We start from the raw sequence: 22,068 nt of genomic DNA, 5'->3' as shown, positions 1-22,068 counted from the left end.
TTTTGTTAATGACAGCGTACTGGCACTTTATCGCCCCGAAAAATAAGATAAAGTGTTGATAAGTGTAATAAGAGTAATTGTGAATTAAATGTGCTCAAACACTGACGTTTTATCGGTTCCAAGCAAAAAGTTTTTCTTGAAATTGCTATACGTTTTGCAAATACAACACATCAATCGATTTTTTATAACAATTAATTTATTTATTATGAAATCAATTTATTTAGCACAATGCACAACAGAAATATCTTGAATTAAAAAATTACAAGTACTTTAATAAGTAATCGTATTTACTGTAACTGAATCTCCCATGATTTATGGTCAAGTATGTATATATACAAAATATACGATGAGTGAAATTAGAATAGTACGTTCATTCTATTAGTTTATAAAATCCTATCTAAAGTGGATGTAAGATGTAACTAATTATCAAAGATGCTTGATCTGATTGGTTTACAATTACAAGCCCTATGCATGTGTATCCGTAAAAATGTCAAAAAGTATTAGATCGACGCAGCTTGAAACAAAAGAGATCTTCTATATTCATGGATAAGCAAATTTAGTAATATATAACTCAAATTATAAATCGTGTAATTACAATTTGTATTTAACATTTTAATTACTACACATTTAGGTTACCTATCAATCGAGCAACATCATGTTTTTCATCTAGCGGAGAATCCTACAAATTATACATAGGTAATTGTATATCAGTATATAACCTAAATATTACATCTTAACCAAAGGAATTTGATGTGTAGTATAAATTTTATATCGATTAGTATTTTAATTGTTATTCCATTTATTTAACTAAGCCCATTTTCTTAGCTTCCACTTCGTATATTAATAACCTCCACATTTTGACTACAAACACTTCCGCTTCCTCATCTAATACCTAAAACAAACAACACATTACACTATTAGAATTATTTGAATTCAAATCACAACTACATATTAACAAAAATAAATTACCATCTGTACATCATCAAGTATGCCCTGAGGAGAACTACCAGCCATTACTTTACTACAAATAAAATCCACTAACGTAGGTTCAGGTTCTCCGATATATTCAATAATTTTCTTATTGATCCATGGCCTTATCCTTTTCTCCATTAACGTCTGATAAAATAAAAAAGATATTACTGCAATGAATAAATATAATCCAATTCTAAGTATGCATGAATTAGAACCAAAATTTACATTATCTATTACAGCCCAATCAAGCTGATATCCGAATAAAGCGTTTTTGTCAGTAGGAATCTTATCAATAAGAGACTTTATATGCTTCCGTTTCTCCTCTTGACTCTTTGTACTTTCTTCTTTGCCAGGCTTAGGAGCATCTTCTGTAGACTTCTTCTTTTTGTCTTCACCATAATCTGACGCAAAATTCACATATAAATTATACTCTCTAACTGAAAAATATTTTGATATCTATAGTTAATGCTGAATAGTTCACCTAAAGGAACTAGTTTGCGCTTCTTCGCGTTATTAGCACCGTCGTCGTCATCGTCATTGTTAAACACGTCCTTGACATCGATTCGACCTTTTTTTCTCGTTTGATTTGTCTGTTGTGAATTAGCATTGACAGCTGCACTTGGACTAGCCGGAGTTTTGTTACCGACGCCATGATCACCTCCACGATTGCCTCCACTTCCCATAGCAAACGGTACAAAATTACCTATAATAAAATAGATATGATAAATACAAACACGAAATTCATTGCCTTCACGAAAAAGAAAATGTACAATTTACTCACTACTACTCGTTTTTTCTGGTTCACTAACAAGAGACATCCGAGAATCTTCATCTAGTGTAGGTGGAATAGACTGAGTTGACGGCGTGACTGCTTGATGAGAAGGTGACGATCTCGTGCACTTCACACTTTCTCTATCCGCCTCTACAACTTCCTCATTCTCATCGCCGTCGTGATGATGATTCTGGTGATGACGATGATGCCTACGGTGATGATGATGATGTCTTGGGGGAGTCCTGGATGGTGCTTCCGTCTGAGAAGCATCATCAAATTGCACACACTCATCACTATCACTTTCTATAGGCTCAGTTTCTATAGGTGGCATAACTTCTTTTTCCTTTTTCACTACTTTCTCATCTTCTTCGTCAATTATCGTAATTACTGGCTTAGGCTTGTACTGCTCTTCTCTTTCGGCTTTCAACTGAAACAAAATAATTCATCAAAATAATTCATCTTAGTCGATAACAACATTTGACATACAAACTTAAATATTATGCGTATACGGAACACACCACATGCTAGAGCTTAAAAGTATCTTACTCTTTCGAATTCAGCCGCTGGGTCTGGATGAGAAGCATCAGCATAAAGTTTATCGCGTAGACATTTGAGCTCCTGTCGCTCCGCATAACGATCCCGCGAGTCGGCTTCCGCTTCAACGGCTCTCTCTTCCAAACGACGCGACAGTTCTTTGCCTTTATAGTATTTAGCATCGTCTCTATCATCGTCGTAGTCTTCAAGAAATTCTTTCAACCGTTTCGCCTCTCTTTCGCGTGCTTCCCGTTTCCCTCGACGCTTTTCAGCTTCCTTTTCATACTCCTTTTGTTTACGACGTTCCCGGGTTTCCCAATCTCTGAGACGCTCTTGATAAGCCGCCTCCTTTTCTCTTGCTCGTCTTTCATTTTTCTTTCTTTCCTTGGCTTCCTCCTCTTCTTCCCTCTCGCGCATAATTTCTCGCTCGGTCTTTCTCGCCTCCTCTCTTTCACGTTCTCTTTCTCGTTCCCTATCTCTTTCTCTTTCCCTTTCTCTTTCCCGTTCTCTATCTCTCTCACGTTCTCGTTCACGTTCTCTTTCGCGATCGCGGTCTCTTTCCCGTTCCCTTTCTCGGTCTCTATCCCGATCTCTGTCTCTATCACGATCTCTGTCATTCCTTTGGCGGTCCCTATCTCTTTCTTTGGACCTGAAAACATATATCACTGGATTATGCTGTTCTCAAAATAAATTCCACAAATAACATTGTATAATTATGATACCTGGATTTAGACCGCCTTTTGTCCCTTCTACTACTTCCTGTACTACTACTACGGCCCTTGTGAGACGTTGGACTACCAGGATCACCGTCTTGCTCATCTTTAGCATTGCTACCATCTCGCCTATCCCGTCGCTCCTTTTCACGTTTCTCCCGTTCTTCCTTCTCCACTGCTTCTTTCTTCCGTTTCACTTGGGCCTTCTCCTCTTCCTGCTTCTATAAAACACAAAAACGGAAAAACAGGTGAGACCAAATAGTCGAAAGCAAGCTTATCAGGCTGTGATAATAAAACGCAAAAACTAGCAATCGTATTCTCCTGAGTTAAAAAAATAAAAGGGTAGAGTAAATGGTTACTGTAAGTGTAAAGTTAGTTAATGCGTATATAATGTAATGATAATGCCATTACATTAGAATAGTGTAATATTATCGAATTTTCTCATAAAATCAAAATAAATGTCCTCATGAATAAATATGTATATGTATGTATGCTTGAGAAGAGATATAATGTTTTATATTAAATATCCATCGAAGTAGTACATGTTAGAAAAATACTATATAGATTTTTATTGATTAATACTGAAACATGAAACATATACATATATTGTTTTATACTATACCATCATAAAATAACGAACTCTTATTTGTTCAGAACAAATGGTTTGCAGCAAAAGTTCATTTTAACTTCATCGTGAATAACTTATTGTATAAAATTTACCGTTTAAATTTTGTATGAACAATATTTTTAGTATTCAATGTTACCAATACCAATTATAGTATTTCACGATTACTAGTTGCACAAAAATTAATCACATGTCAATTATCATAATTCTGTTCATCTCAATGTGGTTATACTCACTCCACTGGAGCATGCTCGGTCAGCAGCATCTTACACGAAATCTTGTTTACATATCAATTACCTAAGTGCAGGTATAAATTTTGGAAACAAGCATAAGAAATTTCTTAAGCTCTACTTAAACTAAAAATACCTTAATACTAACAGATGCATCGTAGAGGCCACCCAATGTACTTACAACATTGCAAATGTGCCTGTAAATCAATAGTGTCTAAAACTATGTAAGTCTAAGAGTCGAAAGGGGTGAATATTTAGATTTCTTGTCAATACTCAAAAATTATTAGAAAGTATTATACCAATCAGAAGCGGAGTCATCACGAAGAAGGGATTCCACCAAAACATCTTTCACTTTTGCCAAGAAACAGTCACACGTCTGTCAACTTTGTTTTCTTCTGGCTATGCAGCTGATGCAGCAAACTGTTGGATATCAAATGCACAATAGTTTGCCCACCCTTATCGTCCCGTATTATCAACGTAACGTCATAGAAATAAATTAATATGGTTTATCCTTATTCGATATAATAATAACAGTAATGGGTTACTGCTTGGAGTACCCTACGATATAGGCTGAAAGAAATAGTAATATAACAACCGCGTTTATATAATGGTTTTTATAGGAAGCTAAAGAGTGCATCAAAATAATGATAAAAATGATGAAAGTATAACTGTGATAAATCAGAAAATGCCTATCTCAAGTATCTGGTGCGACTTGCGCTTTCTTGAACCTTACATCCATACAGTAACCCATACTCTTTTAAACTAATAAGGATAGAGTAACTGAGTGCATAAAAATAGATGCACATATGAAGAGAAAACAGACTGTTGAAACATGAAACATCAGTGGTCATAGGTATTCAGATGGGCAGTTCACTAACAAAACTACAAGAACCGAATGATTGTGTTGGCTCATGGTTGTGGAGTTTACTCACGGTGTGAAGTTGACTTGGTCAGTCAGTGTGGTGGTACCGGAGAATGGAGGAGCGCGCACCTAGGTACTACATGTCTGATCGAGACGCTGACAGAAGCTGTTTACACAAAATAAAGACAACAACTGAACAGTCGCCATTGTGATGACAAAATCATTTCATTGTGTGTAGGATTCAGAAAGTCTCGATCCTATCAATAATCTATCTAAAAGTACATTATAAAGTATGTCAGCGTCAAATTTCTTTCATCAAAATAATATATTTTTATCAATCCTAGGCAGTTCATAAAAACAATTGGAATAGCAAATTCACTGACCTTCTATATACAAGTACTAGACTGCTAGATATTGATGTAAACAAAATATGTAGGTCTATTATTCTGACTACTACTCTTTTGACATTTGCTCCTTACATTCTTTCCTACAGTCAATAATGTCTAGTACTATGAGCAAAACACATTTTATAATAAATCTTACTGAAAGAATCAGAGAGAAATCATCCAGAACATAGATTCTTACAAACATATTAGTACTAGCAGTTTAGCACAATAAGTATAGAAGCAGGTAAAGAAATTTGATTGTATAGAATAAATTATACTGAATATACAACAGTACAGTGCTATTAGTAACGAAGAATTATTTGCGACGAGATAAGAAAATGGAGTTCCAAGAGTCAAAATTATTGGCTACATGATGTCAGCATGTTGTAGAGTTATGAGATTCTCCCGTCTTAAGATTGCACATTTCTTGTTTTTCATGTTTTGTTGGTTGGATATACTCTGACTTACCGACGAGGCTGCAGCTGCCTGCGAAAATACGAGGGTTGTGCTGTGATTGACTCCCTTCAGAGCCAATGAGTGAGTGAAAGAGTGGTCCCCACACACAGCATTCCTAGGCGTGTGCGTTTGCTGTGTGCGACGCACGCTGCCTGTTATTATAATTATAGCAACGAGTCACGGCTCCAATTGTTTAGAGCTAACATAGCACACACGCACTTTATCACAATATACTTAAAAACTATACTTTATAACTATACACATGTAACTCTCTTTTATCTGCCCAAATGTATTATTCAATTTTTTACATATATATATACATATATATATACTATATATATACATATATACAATATATATAAATATATATATATATATATATATACATATGTTACGAATTTAATTATCAATTGTTCAACATGTACTGTAGACATAATTGCAATATATTTCATCATATTGCACAAATTATGAAAACATCCTTATAGAGACGCAAGTTTTACAAATTTTAGATCAATGTTAATAACCCATACATCAAATCAGGGGTGAATTCTGAATTTAGTTAAAACAAATTTTATATTAGGACAAAAGGTGATATATAAATGTTTCGACTCTAATGTACAAGTACTTTTTAAAATCCAAAAATAAACTTTAAAAATAATCATTTTGTAATTAAAAATAATCATTGGTACTTTCTCCTACTATGTAGACAGAATAATTTTACTTTCTCTTCAATGAAATAAATGAAACAATAAATTTGTTCTAATGTATCATGAAGATAATAGAATAGAAACTACGAAGTATTACAAACATATTCTTAAACATACTTTAGTAAAGTAATATTTTTATAATTTATCTTCTAGACTCAAATAAACAACAAACACAAATGTAAGATAAAAAATATGAAATAATATAATTTTAAATAAAATATCACCTTTTTATAGAAAAATTTGAAGAAAACCTAAGAAATGCATTTGAGTCTCATATACAAAGATCACAGTATATAGCTTGGAGTACAAGAAAATTGTATAAAAATAAATAGATCTTTTCCCATATGTTGTAGAATAATGTTTATAATGCTTAAGAAAAAAAAATCATATGATTGGTGACAACAGCTATAATAATTCCTAACATCTGTAAACCTAAATTTTTCAAATTTAATACCCAATCCTAACGGACCACAATTCAGAATACCTTCTAAGATTTTGGTATATCACATCCGACAATATGACCAGAAAGAAGGGCAGAGAAATAGGTGTGATATAAGAAGAAAAATAAATGTAAAAATAATTACCTTCATGACCTCCCTGAATTTTCCAATTTCCCGTGTAATCAAGTCTCTTTTACTTTCTTCTATTTCTGCGTCATCCAAGTTCAACGACTTTGCAACCATTTTTGTTTGATGTTCCTCTGTTACATATAACACAAACACATTTAACTAGTTTCTTAACTAGTTTTGAAGGATATTGTGAGAGTGTAAATATATTACCAGGGGCAACTTGAGCCATTTCCAAATCGGCAGCATGTTCGGCTATGATTTGATTTATACGGGCTAGTGCATCTGCATCCACTACTCTCATACCTTCGTCCATATAATCTTCGCCTTCTTCTCCTTCTGTACCTTCTGTAGAAGTTTCATCCTGTAAGGGAGACTGACCCCCTCTTAATTTTTTTCTCCTTTCCGCTATAATAAACCAAAGTAATGTATAAAAATATATTTCGTGATACATCTATGGAATTACTACAATTTTTTATAATCTTAATGTTACCTTTAAATTGATCCAGAACAACTTTAGCTTTTGCATCGACTTTCACAACAAGCTTTTTGGTGCCTATTTCCATGTCGTGAAGTAGTCTAACTGCTCTAAGACCTGCATCAGGACCTGCATATTCACAAAATCCAAATGCTTGGACTCTCTTCCATGAAAGAACATGGCCACATGCACCCAGGATATGTCGAATCATCACATCTGGTGCTCGGTCCATAATGTTACCAATAAACACAGTAACTGGTGGACCAGATTCTCTCTCACGCCGTCGATTATTGTCATGACGATTCTGGTTACGTGCATACCGTACAGCTGGAGCTGAGGTCTGCATCGCAGATACGGGTGTTGGAATCATCTATGTTTTATAAATGGTAGGTTTCTTAATAATGCACATCTCTACTCATGCAGAATCCAGAATCTCCCCTCCCCCTAATTGCACATTATTTCAGTTCTTTTCATTTTAGTATTTCTTATGACAATATGGCTTCATGCAAGCATTAAATATGAAAGTATTATAATAAATATTGGTGTCGGCTGTAGAAAATTATCATTCTACCCATATATAGCAATTCTACAATCTGAATACTTTGAGGAACACTTCACTTTACATTAATAATCTATATACAAATTGTTAATGCATAACGAAAAAAAATACATGGGCATAAATAAAATATTATAATTATGATATTATTGGCAACAATTATTACAGTAAGCTACTGCATAGATTCATATTATATATTAATTAACACATCAAGTAGCTTACTTTAAATTGTTTATATTAGAGAATACATGCACTTCTTCCATTTTTTATAACATAATAGAAAACATATTATTCGTCAATGAAAATTTATAAAAGATGTATCATAGAAAGCTTTTAAATTGGCACACATTTGATGACAAGCGTGCAGAGATTATAATAATACATATTATTGAATTAACTCTTTCGCAGTCAGTTGCTTGAATCTAGAGCTTTCACTAAATTAAAAAACGAATTATAAAATGAAAAATGTATATGTATAGAAATATTAATATTAAAAGATAAAACCAATTTTATATAGTATTTTTACAACCAATTTTTACATAGTATGTTATAGAAAGTATCAGTAACTGCAAACAAGTTAAATATAAAAACAGGAAAATAAAAAAGATATATTTCAAAGTATTAGAAGGATACTAATGGTAACATGTAATACAAAATTTCATTTTATACTATACTATATAATAAACATGAAAATATTAATGATGATAAAAGTACAGAGTGAGACAACAATCATACTACAATTAGAATGGAAGTTATTCTGAATAAAAAAATAAGTACAAAATTTTGTATGAGATTTTTTCAATCAAGGCTTAATTTATTCTAAAATTTTCCTTTAGTTAAGCAAAATATGTATGCAGCAACGGGGCAATATTTTTAACAATACTTGTAATACAAAGGCTCAAATGAAAAAATGTGATGCTAAATCTTTTACTTATTTTTTTACATTGAATCACCTCCATTCTGGTTGTTTTATGACTTCCACTCCACCCTGTAAATTTAAATTTTAGTAGTGTAAAATTATGTACTGGATATCTAGCAACATGTAGCAAGTGTGAAAAAGATCTGAAAGACAAAATTGTCCAAGAGCATAAAAAAATAGTCATGCTGAAAATACTGAAATAACGAATTTCTTTCTACTTACATGTGCCATAGGCATTACACCACCTATAATTGGCGGAGGTGCACCAACAATGTAAGGCATAGGTGGCATGCCTGGTATTCCCATTGGAGGTTGGCCAGGATAAGACATTTCTTATTTTAATTAGTACTATGGCAGTGCTCTCACTAAAAAATATAAAACAGCATATTAATATTCGCAGTTAACATAAAATGTATGGCTTCTATTCGGTCTCACTAAAAAATATAAAACAGCATATTAATATTCGCAGTTAACATAAAATGTATGGCTTCTATTCGGTATCTGTGAATATTAGATTCGACATAATATTTCATTTGTATACACAATAATTTACATTGCAATCAACAGTTTATGTTAAAAACGTGTGTAGCATAAATTATATATGTCCTTATATCTTAACACTATAAATTTATAATGTTCATGAAAAAACTAACAGTATCTAAAAGCAGATACTGTTGATTATCCCTATTATAAATTCCTATTATAAATTAATTGCAATACTATTACTATGTGATTAATAAGTCAGTTATAACTTGTGCGTAAAATACAAATATAAATAAAACGCTTCATACAAATATCTTGTGAAATTTTTCACAAACGTTTTATTAAGTAACAATCATTTATATGTAACAATCTTTTTGGCATGTAATCAAATATAGACGTCCATTTGGAATTAGATAAATTTTTATATTTGAATATACGTATTTCACTTCTTATTTTAAAAAATTATTAATGCAGAAACCGTATTAAGGAAAAACAAGTCCTTCTTAATAACAGTTACAGATGCCAGAGAAGACATTAATGGATGCTTTGATATTCTAACCGTTAAATGATTGTAACAAAGAACTAATTCTATACTTACATAATATATTTGAAAATAGAAGCAATACATTAAACATCGCTTTAAAAAGCTTTATGTCATTCTATCGAGCCTGCAGGTCTGAATAGATATTTTACGAAATACGCAGACTTAAACTTCACTTTCACAATCTTTCAGCTGGTAATCACTTCTTTTCGTCCATTACGGCTTCACGCGCTGTTCGCTTCTAGAAGGCTATGGTTGATGGTATATTTCCCGTGTGTTCATCAATACATTGTAAAAGCATCACGTTTCGTATTGTTTATGTATGGATTTAAGTACATATGTACAATATAAAAATCGAATAAATTTATGATCATGAACTCTAATTTTACATAAATTACATTACTAATAAATATAATATAACTGCATAATTCACTAGTTGCTAAGAGCTACGAACTTTCTAGACACCTTTCTATGTATTTTAGATATTTCGTGGATCTTGAATGAACCAGTAAGACCTACATTCTGCGTGGCTTCAGGCCGCAGCTTGCTGAGTTAGCGAGGGTACGCATAGAAATTGCTTTATTCTGATTGCCTGATAATTCACTGTTGAGACGGGATTTACTCCGGAGATGGATGCGCAGTAATATGGTGGAAATCTGCACACCAGCTTAGTGAATAAAAAAAGCAGGAATGCAGGAATAGGTCCTATTACTGTAACTTATAAACAAAGCCGCGGATTGCATTTTCGCTAAGAAAAAAGTTATTTCAAGTGAAGGAACCTCTCATTTCTCGAAAGTAACATAATTTTGGACACCCTGTTGTATACCTGGAGACTGCATCTATGTCATATCACTGCTAAGTATGAAACTACTTCGTAGAAAGAGATAGATTCAAATTCAGTATAACTGATCTCATTTTAATCCAGGATCGAACAAAGAAGTATCGGGACCCTGTACCTATATGCAAGTTTTCTATTTTCTTTTTATATATTATATATATAATTTAACTAATTTATTATTATTTCTTTTAATTTAATATGAAAAAGATTTTTTAAATAAGGTAAACGCAATGGAAATAACGTCATTTGTTTTATTTTACAGATAGAGATATTTATTATTGATGAAGATAAATTTGTTATTATTCCAAAAAACGCACGTACGTGTAAAAATGGTAAAAAGAAACCCAAAGGTAACACAAACCGCTTCGCTCTGGAACCTGGCATATAGCGTTATTGCTATAACCATATAACCTCTAAAAGTATAACGCCTAGTGACCACGGGACCGGGCCCTGACTTTAAAAAGTATGCACTGAAAAAAAATAAGAGGGGAGAAACATCAGCCAATCCGTATCCAATGAAAAGAGACAGGCTATACTGAATTTGTATCTATTTCTTTCTACGGAGTGGTTTCATACTCAGCAGTAATGAAGTAGTAAATGCTACTTCCAGGTACATATACATATGCTCTAAGTCCATCGAATATATGTATTCGATGTTGTCATCAAGTACAATAAGGCCCCAGTGGAAAGTAATATCATTGTGAAAATTTATAGTATTAGCTCCAACTCTTTCACGTTTTTCTTCCTCTCTAACCAAGCGTTTGAATCCTCACCATTTCACAGCGCATCCAATCCGTAGTGAATCCTTTCATAGCATTAAATCATCAGCCAATCAGAGCAATACAATTTCTGTCCTCATCTTCGACTGCTTAGCAAGCTGCAGCCCAGAATGATGTAGGAGTGAAGCTATGTGGTACTAAAATCGGAAGATATCATTTACCATACGATTGTAGTATTAAGAAATTAAATTAAATATGATAAATTCGTTCTACCAACGGATACATTGTAAAAACAGATCTAGACATGCAATTATGCATTTCAGGATAGTTAAAATTCATTAAAATATGCATACAAACATACATAATGTACATGTACATATCCACACATTTGAAATTGTAGAGCGCCCTCTAGTTCTTCGGTATTCCGTTAAACCCATCAGCTCGTGAAATGGCAGTGTGATGCATTCTTAAGTTGAATGAAGTGAATTTCATGGGGGATTGATAGAATTTCAAAATACAACAAAGTAATATTGTTTACTATTGTGCAAAACAATCAGTTGTACTACACACAGTGTCATCTAACCCGTTTTTTAAGATATAAGATCTAGAATAAGACAATATTTTACGGTTTTTATTACTAGTTCACTATTTTGGTTGACAGTGGGATATGGAATCCAGAAAATTAGATTTTTTTAGTATAGTTTGAACGGAAGAAAAACAAAACTGTATTAAAAAGCATTATTGTGAACTGTACGTAAATTACTGTGAAAATATAAAAAATGATGTGAACAGTTTCTGCAATAATGTCCGCATAATTTATATCTATTAGATAACCCCATTTTTAAAAAATTTAAATAATACATTTACTTACCACTGTATTATACCGGTCGTTGATACGAGAGCAGTGAATGTGTACAATGCGTTAAATAATCAAGCGTGAAATGAATTTGAATATCCATTTTAGTAGGGAAATAAATATTTATTGAAATTACATCATGTAAGTATTGTATTATACTTTATATGTTTTTATATTTTGTTCACATATTCAGTTATCATATAGATTCGCATTAATCATTTTACAAATCCATATGAACAAACAAACTATGAATTTGCACGTACAAAATGTACAATTATATTTTTTCTTAATGTTCTTATAATTTCTTAATATTTTCTATGTTTCTGCTTTCTCATTTAAGTGCACTTTCATTGGCCTATTATCAAAGCAATGATATATTTATTTATACATTTTTGTATAATATGCATATGTAATATAGCAGATAATACAAAATGTATATGAAGAATATTATGATTATATAAAACAATAATTACTGGAACCTTCTTAATTATTTTTGGGCATTACTTTTTCTGAGTACACAATGATAGACTTTGTCATACATATATGAGATACTAAAATATTATATTGCATGTACATGTTTAATGTAGTGACAATGGCTCCAAGACGAATTGAAGAAATTCCTGCAAAAAGAGTAGCAGCTTCAGGTTGTAAATTACCTGAGCAATTACCAGAAGGAGAAATATTGACAGATATTACCCAAAACAAATGGAAATTAGGACAAGCAATAGGATATGGTGGATTTGGTGATATATATTTAGGTAGTATCTTTGTATAATTAGATACGCTCTATTAAAAGTTATAAAAACTCATAATAAATGAAAAGAAAGACATTTCCTTAATGCTTGTTACTTTACATACATTTTTCTTGTAGTGATATTTGATCTATAATTTATATTATTTATTAACGTCATCAAATTTTTGTATCTTTTATGTTGTAGCATCGAAGAACATTGACGCCCCAGTAACACAAAATGCAAAATATGTGATAAAGATTGAACCGCATACTAATGGTCCATTGTTTGTTGAAATGAATTTTTATATAAGAGCAGCTCGAAAAGAAATGAGTAAGTAATTGTTTTATGTATGATATAATGTGCAATGTTTGTATGCAATATATGTAACCTGTATTCTGTTTATGTCTCTTTATTCTACATTACAGTTGAAAATTGGTGTAAATCACAAGGAAAAAGACAAATAGGTGTTCCAACATACGAAGGATCAGGTTCTCACTTATATAGAGGTCAAAAATACAGATTTCTAGTAATACCAAGATATGGTGTAGATATTGGAAAATTGTTTTTATCAAATGGACGAAAATTACCACTGAAACATGTTAATAGGCTTACTCTTCAAATGGTACTCAATTATTGACAAACCGAATAGCTTTTTTAATGAATGTGAAATTTTATAATTTAATTTGATTCATATTTATTTTTAACTCTTGTAGTTAGATGCACTTGAATACATCCATAGTCGCGGATATGCCCATGCAGATATTAAGGGATCAAATATTTTATTATCTTTGTGCAAAGAAGGTGAAAATACAAAACAGTCGCGGGCATATTTAGTTGATTATGGATTAGCCTACCGTTTTCGTACGGGATCATGTATTCATAAGCCATTTGTTCACGATGAAAGGAGGGCACACGAAGGGACATTAGAATTTACATCAAGAGATGCACATCATGGAAGTAGGTCTTAAAAATACTATACATATAAAGTTTCTTGTATATACTTTATTACTTCATATCAAACGTACATTATTTCAGCACATTCAAGAAGAGGCGATCTAGAAACGTTAGGATATAATATATTGCAATGGTTATGTGGTAGATTACCTTGGGAGAAAGAAAATGATAGTGTACCATCAATGTTAGATCCAGATGATGTTCATGCACAGAAAGAAATCTTACTTTCAGACTTACCATTATTTATGGCTAAATGTTTTCCTTCCAAGAAAAAACCTCCACCGCGTAAGTTTACTATTTTTCATAAACAATTGAAGAAATTACCTTTCTTTAAATTTAATTACTAACGTTTAATATCTTTCCAGCTTCTATTGTGGAATACATGAAGTATATTACTGAATTAGGATTTGAAACGAAACCTAATTATTCCTATCTTCGTAGTTTGTTTCAATCTGGTTCTAATCAGAAGAATGATGTTCCTACATGCTTATATCGTGTAAAAGAATCTAATGAAAATATTCCTTTTCCAATATCTTTCAAACGACCATATTTGAGAGAAAGGAAACCTTGTAGACCAGTTAACGGCGAGGTAAACAATAAATTTAACTTTCAATAACTTCTATAGTTTTAATACTAATTTAAGTAATGACAATCAACATTATTGTTTGTAGATTCGTATAACACGAAATACACAACCTAAACTAAATCCCGTAGAAAGAAATGAATTTAGTTGGGAGGCAGTATTAGCATTACATCCTGACAAATTAGCAAAACTTACTATACAGCCTCCTCCTCCTTCACCGCTTACACCACCACCGTCTCCACCACCTCCATCATTACCCACATATGCTATGCTAAACGTAATACAGAGGATGAAAGAGAAACAATCAGGCACATTTCGATATAGAGCAATGTCAAAATCTGCAGAGTAAGTATATTACTTCTACAAAATTATTATATTTTAATAAATTATTCAGATTTTTATCATAAATTTACTTTTCTATATCCAGCGACGTTAAAGCAAAGTGGATGACTCCTGCAATGGAGCAAATAGTTCAACTGAGAAAGAAGACTTCACCGTCATCCCCTCTTTTATGTAAATCATCGCCTCGTTTAACGCGTTCTCGAGTGGCGAAAGTAAAACGTACGAGAAATATGTTTGTTAAGCATAGAATTTTATACTAAGAACTAATCATGATTATGAATTTTAATAGGATTATATTTATTCACAGGACTCGAGAATAAAAAATCTTATAAAAAACTAGACAGTAACAAAAGGAAAAGAGGTCCATCGTCATAAACAGAATTGGATTTCGATCGCTATCGTAGTTTTCATTTTTTGGACAATGGAACCACCAGCGAGTTATCTAATTAAAAGGTGTACAATTAAGTATTATTCTCAATTTGTTTATTTAGATTTTATAATAATATACTCTTGATGTTCCTGTAAGAAGGACAAATTTCTAGCAATGTCTCAGGTGTATAATGCACCCATTTTTGTAAGACTGCTTTATAATTATAATTTGTTGTGTAACAAATTATATTATTAATATAAGATTTTGTAAAACTAATTATACGGCGAACAAATAATTATGAACAGTTGAGGTATTAATTACAGAAATTACACTGCTTCCTCTTAGAAATATAGTTTCAATAGAACTGAGATATCGTTCATAGAAAATAGCAAATAAATCACTACTTCTGCGAATATTGAATATGTAAGTATTTCGTAATTACTTCTTATGGTGAACATATGATCTGAATATTAAGCTAAATATACATTTCACCAAATTTTAAACCATTTCCTAATTTTGAAAAATATCTACGAGAAATCATACTTTATACAAGTTACAGCCGAATTGACTTTCTAATATTGAAATAATGTACATAAGATTCTAAAAATGTTTTAAATATTCGTTTTGTTTCATTGACATGATCGTAGCTTATACGTTTATATTTTTAAAACTATGTTATATTTGTACATTATTGCCATAATAATTTAATAATAATCATTCAAGTGATAATTCTTTCTCTCCCAGAGAAAATGTAAAATTCGATATATTAGCAAAAATTATGTAAATGATTTTGATGATATTAATATCAAATCGTAATACGATTATGAAACTGACGAATATTGTCAGTAATATAAAAAGGTAGTATATTTCGACACAATATAAGGACTAGACTGTGGATTTTATGCATTTATGGGAAAAATGATTAGGTATAATTTAAAACAGAGTTAATGTCAAAAGAAACCAAGAATGTTAATGTATTCAGTTGAACTTATTAAAATGGTTAAAGGAAGAAAATGACTTGTGCTTGTCCCCTATGTTTTGGAATTGATGCAAACAACTTTTATTTTGCATAAAGATCCGCAGTCTAATAATGACATGTAGTGAAATGTGTGTAAAAATGATTTGCATTCGTAAGCTGTTGTACCACACTCTCAACAGACCAGTATTGAACTATTAATTGCTTATATGTATAAGCGTACGTACATGCAGTGGCTTGCGTTTGTTTATTATATTCACGAATTAGTATCAAAAGAGATGAGTGTGTAGTATAACTGAAAAAAATAATTAAAATAACTAAAAAGCACATGTTTAAAAACCAGTCTCCTATACCTACGTTTTATATCTAATCATGTTTCTGTATAATTTAATATAGTTTATATCGATTTCGAGCCCATACATCTACAAAACATAATTACATCAAACTCAAACAATTCATGTATATATTTACTTAACAAAGTACATTGTATAGACGAAAGTGATTTTTTTGTCGTAAGTTTATAATAATGTATCTGTATCTTCTTAAGTTACATGTACCTGTGCCACAAAAGCAGTGTTGTTAAAGACTTAAAAATGTATTGTAATTCAATAAATACACATGCATTTGTATTTTCTTCCATAATATTATGTTGTTCATCAAATTTCGTTAATAGAATTATCTTTGTAATTTTCCTTCATGCGAGCATAATTTTACATTAATAACTATTACAAATGTTAATATTCTACTAACATTTAAATGTATCGTTTCATTAAGTAAATAAAAATGCATTAAAATTAATGAATAGCATAATGAGAATATTAATCGTTAAATATATAAAGATTCCTAAAAGAAATTTATAATTCTGAATATTAAGAGTTCCAACTAGGACAGTGATAGAGGACGAACGGGTTTCCAAAAACCGATACCATACTTAATAGTCGTAATATATTTATTCTTAAAACACTATGTATATTAGATACTAGTATATTACATATTATAATATATAAACGACGGTGATCGATCGCGCCTGCGCCTTGCTCGCTTCGCGAGTGCCATGGATCGTGATCAAGCATAGCCGGTGTTTTGTGAGGGGAACGCGGGGTGTCTGCGCGCAATCGCAGTCTCAGTCAGTCTCGACTGGACCAGGAAGAGAGTAAACGAGAGGCAGTTCTTAGAATGAGTAAGAGTGAGGTAGTAACTCGCGCACTTGCTTTCGCTATTTCCCAATTTCGCTTCCTCACTCTCACTTATTTCAAGAACTACCTTTCGTCTGGAAGGCCTGGTCTCGATAAAGTATCTCGTCTCGAATCTTATCGTTAGTCTCAGTCACTTTCTTGACTGTCATCTGAGCTAACTGCAAACTTTGACGAACTAAAATTCAATATGGCTTCCCGCCCGCATGCGCATTCGATGGACTGTGGTAAACTATGTATCGACGAACGTCATTCTCGCCATTCTGAACAAAGCCAAGCTGGCCGCAAACTAATCAGCAAACTGCAGTGAACAGATATACTGAACATAAAATATCTTTGTAATAGTATTTAAAGTACATATATTTTAATTTTAGATTCTTTTACATTCATCCATTCTATCATCGATAAAATAGAAAACAAAAACTTTTTTTCCCATATTAGTTTTTAACTTTGATTATTTTCTTTTCCTCTGTGTTATAATGTGTTAGTAAATTTTTTCGAAATTAGGTTATGTACACCACATTATATTGCTTCTCTTAGTTTTTACGATGGTGTACATAACTAATTTCGAAAAAAATGTACTTGATACATTCTAGCTCTAAAATCTAGAATTTAAATTATCGCTTCTAAATCGCCATATTGAATTTTAGTTTGTCCAAGTTTGCAACTAGCTCAGATGGCAGTCAAAACAGTGTCCCAAAAATTTACTAAGAGTCAAGCCCCTCTGATCTAAATCTCGAATCGTAAATCGTAACCCTGTCACCAAATGATTGCGCATGTGCATCTATGTACGCCACAGACCCTACACTCTACCAAGATACTAATATCACTGTTGCAAATGACAATTTCAATGCTCCTAGTGGCGTGTTCGATAAATATGCATCTAGGCGGCTTTTTCCCTCTAGACTCAAGAGTGCCCTACCCAGATCCTGAATAATGCAACCACGCCCGTGAAGTTTTTTCTTATAAATTACATTTTTCTGATTCACTGCAAGTATTTAATGAACATTTCAAATTTCAAATAGACATGGCAAGAAGTGTTACAAGGCAATATTGTCAAATTGTAAGAAACAATAAAATACAATTTACAATGAATCTCGTTCTTTCATCCACAGTGTAGTAGTAGTGACACAATTCGTTTATTGATTCAGATGTGGGTAACGCATTCGTAAAGAATGTTTCGTTTTATACTTGGTGCTTAGTGTCATCGATGAAAAAGATATTATAAAAATTGTATTATATTCTTATACAATTTACAATGATACTCTTGTCGTTACTTTTTTATTTTTGCGCGCATGTACTTAGTCAAAAATACGAGGGTTGTTTTCAAAGTTCCGTCTTAGATCCCGATTTACCAACCCTAATATTAAGTCACGCTAGCATACCAGCGGAATGTATCAAAGAATGTCGATCACGTTACTATATGTAAGTATTACAGTAGTACATTTTTATGCGTTGATGATAAACAAAACAATAACACAAATATCTTTTATATGTACTTCGTTAGGTATGCTGGATTAATGAATGGTCAACAATGTTTTTGCGGTAGTAATTATGGAAGACATGGTATATCTACCTCTTGTGCCCTTCCTTGCACCGCGGATCCAAATAATTATTGTGGTAGTGAAGATGCAATGAGTATATATTCCACAGGACAGAAAGGTACCTTTATAAAGTATTATAAAAAATTATTAACATTTCATATTCGTGATTTTAATATAAGGATAATATCAACATTTAAGGTCCTAGCCCACCAAGGAGTATACAGATAGTTCGCAGTAAACCTACTAACTTAAAAATTACATGGGAACCACCAGATATATCTAATGGAAATATTACATTTTATACATTAAAGGCATCGGTTATTCAAACACATGCTTCTGATTTGTTACCAACAATAGAAAGTCAAGTGCAAGGCGAAGCTTCAAACACCACTATTTTGCAAGGCTTACAACCTGGGACTAAGTATAATGTATCTATTGTTGCTAAAAATACTCAAGGAAGTAGTGAGCCTGCTTATGTTTCAGGGTGGACACTAATAGCTCCACCTAATAAACCTGCTATTCCAAAAGTGATAGGACAAACAAGCACTACAATGACTGTATTACTCTCAGAAGGGAGTAGTGATTATGGGCCTATTAGTGCATATCAAGTATTTGTTGTTCAGCCTAGTGTAATACCTCCATCAGGACCAAACATTACATACTATAATTATGAAAAATCAATACAGCGAGGGCTAGGATATTATATCACAGGAGAATTTATATCCTCTGACTTTTATAAATACAAAAAGTTTATAGTCGGAGATGGTAAAATGATTGGGAGTTATTATAATGCACCTTTGAATACTCAGATTGTTCCACGATTAGGCCTAGCGGTAGTTTCTAGATTTCAAAGGGAAGAACAATTTGCTTATTCTGATCTACTCACTAATATGAAAAATTATAGCGTGAATGCGAATAATGAAATGGATGCCATAACAATTGTTCTTTGTGTTGCAATTGGAGTTCTAGGAGCACTCTTAATAGCTTCAGTAGTATTATATTTCGCTTTACGGAGACGCCATGAAAAATTTCGAATGACAAAACTTCCAGAGCAACAAGAACTTACACTGCAAGGACCACTATATGAAGTTGAGAATATAGCATACATTCCAGATGATGTACCTGAAAGAGTTAATCATTATCAAGAATTAAAAGATAAAGTATGGGCTATACCACAAAATGTATTAACAATTAATAACACTGTAATACATAGAGGACGATTTGGTACTATCCACACAGGTACAGTCGAGAAAGACGGTACAACTTCTACAGTAGCTATTCATAATATAGCAGACAAATTATTAAAATCATCCGATAAAAGAAGAATGTTAAGAGATTTAGATATTTGTATTAGAGCCTCTCCAATGAAATACCTTGCAGATCTTGTAGGAACTTGTGAAACACAAGATACTTTGTATGTTGTACTTGAATTACCACTTCAGACTTTGAAGAATAGATTGATAGCTGCAAGATCTGGAAATATATTTCCAGTTAATCAGATACTGCCTATGGGATCCATGATAGCATCAGCTTTGCAACATCTTGAAAATTGTAAAATTGTACATGATCACCTATGTGCACGAAGCATAGGTATTTGCAATGATTGGACACCTAAAGTCATGGGTCATGGCATTTCGAAATATGCATTGGAAGAAATTAAGTACACTCGATGGACAGCTGTTGAAAGTCTTGGTAATAAAAAGAAACACATTCCGGGTGTTGTTTGGGCTTTTGGTGTGCTTTTATGGGAAATGCTCAGCATGGGTGGCACACCATATTCTAATTTTACACTTGACAGTGAAGTAGAAGAAGCAATTGAACAAGGATCTAGATTACCTCAATTAATAGATACTCCTGATCCACTTTACGAAGTTATGTCATCTTGCTGGCACACGGACAGTCGAGAAAGACCAACATTTTCAGAACTTATAAGATTGGTAAATATTAATTGTAATTGTTTTATATTAAACATAACATATCTTTCCCTTAATACATATTTCTTCATGTTTTATATTTCAGGACACTTTAAGTATTTGTCCAATCACTTCGATTACAGAACCGTATATTCCAGAATTAGAAGTATACCAACTTCAACAATGAGCAAAAGCTCATATTTTTATAATATTTACGTAATATTTATTAAGTGTTGTACATAGTCATATATTTAAAGTACTCTTAAACATTATGTTCGTTTACTTTATATATGCAGTTACCATATTTTTTTTACAACATTTTATATTTTTATATTTATTTTAAAAATTAACTGCGATACAAGTATTGCTAGTATGATACTATCCGTCCACAAAATTTAGAATAAGGCTGAAAAGAGTACATTTTTTTGCGAAAGATAATTTTCTACTTAGAAAAGTTATGAAGCAGTGATAATGCAGTTAGGATTAAATATCTTCAAGCTCATAAAGTAGCAGAGTACTTAACAATGTTTTGTTTCATGAAAAACATTATTACTATGTATGTCGTATATCTCCTTTAGAGCAGTTATTATAAAATAATTTTAAATTATTATTCTATATATTTTTATCACATCTTAATTGCATTTTCTTTGCCTAGTCTGACTTTTTACATTGTTTGTGTATTAAAAGGTGTACATTACATAAACGCGTGATCATTTCTTTAATTCGTAAAATGTTTACAAAATGCTATAATCAAATTCATATATTTATAACTCATTTTCTTAAGAAATTATATGTAAGAGAATAAAATGATCTCAAACCTTATATATGTATATATAATATATTGACTATCAGTATTCATTGTGTTCTACGTTATAAAAAGTTTTGATATGTAATGTACTTGCATTTAACTTTGTACACAATGTTAAAGAAAAATACTTTAATATAAGACTTATAATATTTTTGCACAAATTATACGATCTGTTTATTTTATTTTTCCTACATATTGTCCATTTCAGTATAAGTAATAAAACTAAATTAACGCAAGCGTTAATGATATTTTTTGATATTTCATTAAAAATTGTTTAAAAATGACAAACCATCGAATTTTAATTTAACCATAGAACTTTTGGAAATATCTTAATATCTACACAAAATAGATACAAATTATTTTAAATGAATCAATATAATTTTCTACTATAATACGTTTCAAATATTGCCGCATTTTTTTAATGTCCAATTGTGACAT

The 22,068-nt window shown here is 31.8% G+C and overlaps 3 protein-coding genes across 6 annotated transcripts; 2 read left to right on the top strand and 1 right to left on the bottom strand.

Annotated features, from left to right (window-relative positions):
• Window positions 1-576: 576 nt before the first annotated feature.
• LOC117229660 (uncharacterized) lies at window positions 577-10,052 on the bottom strand. 2 transcript variants are annotated; one of them, XM_033486278.2, is made up of 12 exons: window positions 9,858-10,052; window positions 8,999-9,141; window positions 7,317-7,671; window positions 7,037-7,231; window positions 6,842-6,957; window positions 3,001-3,212; window positions 2,291-2,927; window positions 1,754-2,171; window positions 1,454-1,675; window positions 1,198-1,373; window positions 970-1,116; window positions 577-892 (listed from the first exon to the last, which is right to left on the bottom strand). In XM_033486278.2, the coding sequence occupies exons 2-12, from the start codon at window positions 9,104-9,106 to the stop codon at window positions 800-802; spliced, it is 2,679 nt and encodes an 892-aa protein (XP_033342169.1). In that variant the 5' UTR covers window positions 9,107-9,141; window positions 9,858-10,052; the 3' UTR covers window positions 577-799. The 2 variants fall into 2 exon arrangements, with proteins under 2 accessions (XP_033342169.1, XP_033342170.1); XM_033486279.2 differs by having other exon boundaries at window positions 7,317-7,641.
• A 302-nt stretch (window positions 10,053-10,354) lies between these two features.
• LOC117229661 (serine/threonine-protein kinase VRK1) lies at window positions 10,355-16,814 on the top strand. 2 transcript variants are annotated; one of them, XM_076520092.1, is made up of 12 exons: window positions 10,355-10,659; window positions 10,726-10,762; window positions 10,901-12,354; window positions 12,801-12,971; window positions 13,152-13,277; window positions 13,373-13,569; window positions 13,661-13,904; window positions 13,983-14,186; window positions 14,267-14,490; window positions 14,573-14,829; window positions 14,912-15,045; window positions 15,134-16,814. In XM_076520092.1, exons 4-12 carry the CDS (start codon window positions 12,806-12,808, stop codon window positions 15,199-15,201), a joined length of 1,620 nt encoding a protein of 539 aa, XP_076376207.1. In that variant the 5' UTR covers window positions 10,355-10,659; window positions 10,726-10,762; window positions 10,901-12,354; window positions 12,801-12,805; the 3' UTR covers window positions 15,202-16,814. The 2 variants fall into 2 exon arrangements, with proteins under 2 accessions (XP_076376207.1, XP_033342172.1); XM_033486281.2 differs by having other exon boundaries at window positions 10,355-10,762.
• A 1,430-nt stretch (window positions 16,815-18,244) lies between these two features.
• LOC117229662 (tyrosine-protein kinase Wsck) lies at window positions 18,245-21,794 on the top strand. Of its 2 annotated transcripts, XM_033486283.2 has the most exons (5): window positions 18,245-18,428; window positions 18,517-18,790; window positions 18,873-19,027; window positions 19,108-20,846; window positions 20,929-21,794. In XM_033486283.2, the coding sequence occupies exons 2-5, from the start codon at window positions 18,624-18,626 to the stop codon at window positions 21,007-21,009; spliced, it is 2,142 nt and encodes a 713-aa protein (XP_033342174.1). In that variant the 5' UTR covers window positions 18,245-18,428; window positions 18,517-18,623; the 3' UTR covers window positions 21,010-21,794. The 2 variants fall into 2 exon arrangements, with proteins under 2 accessions (XP_033342174.1, XP_033342173.1); XM_033486282.2 differs by having other exon boundaries at window positions 18,245-18,790.
• The last annotated feature ends 274 nt before the right edge of the window (window positions 21,795-22,068 follow it).

The sequence above is a fragment of the Megalopta genalis genome, chromosome 3 (assembly GCF_051020955.1).
Source record: "Megalopta genalis isolate 19385.01 chromosome 3, iyMegGena1_principal, whole genome shotgun sequence".
NCBI lineage: Eukaryota > Metazoa > Arthropoda > Insecta > Hymenoptera > Halictidae > Megalopta > Megalopta genalis.
Note: the sequence above shows the minus strand (reverse complement) of the source record. Positions and strands in the feature narration are given on the sequence as shown.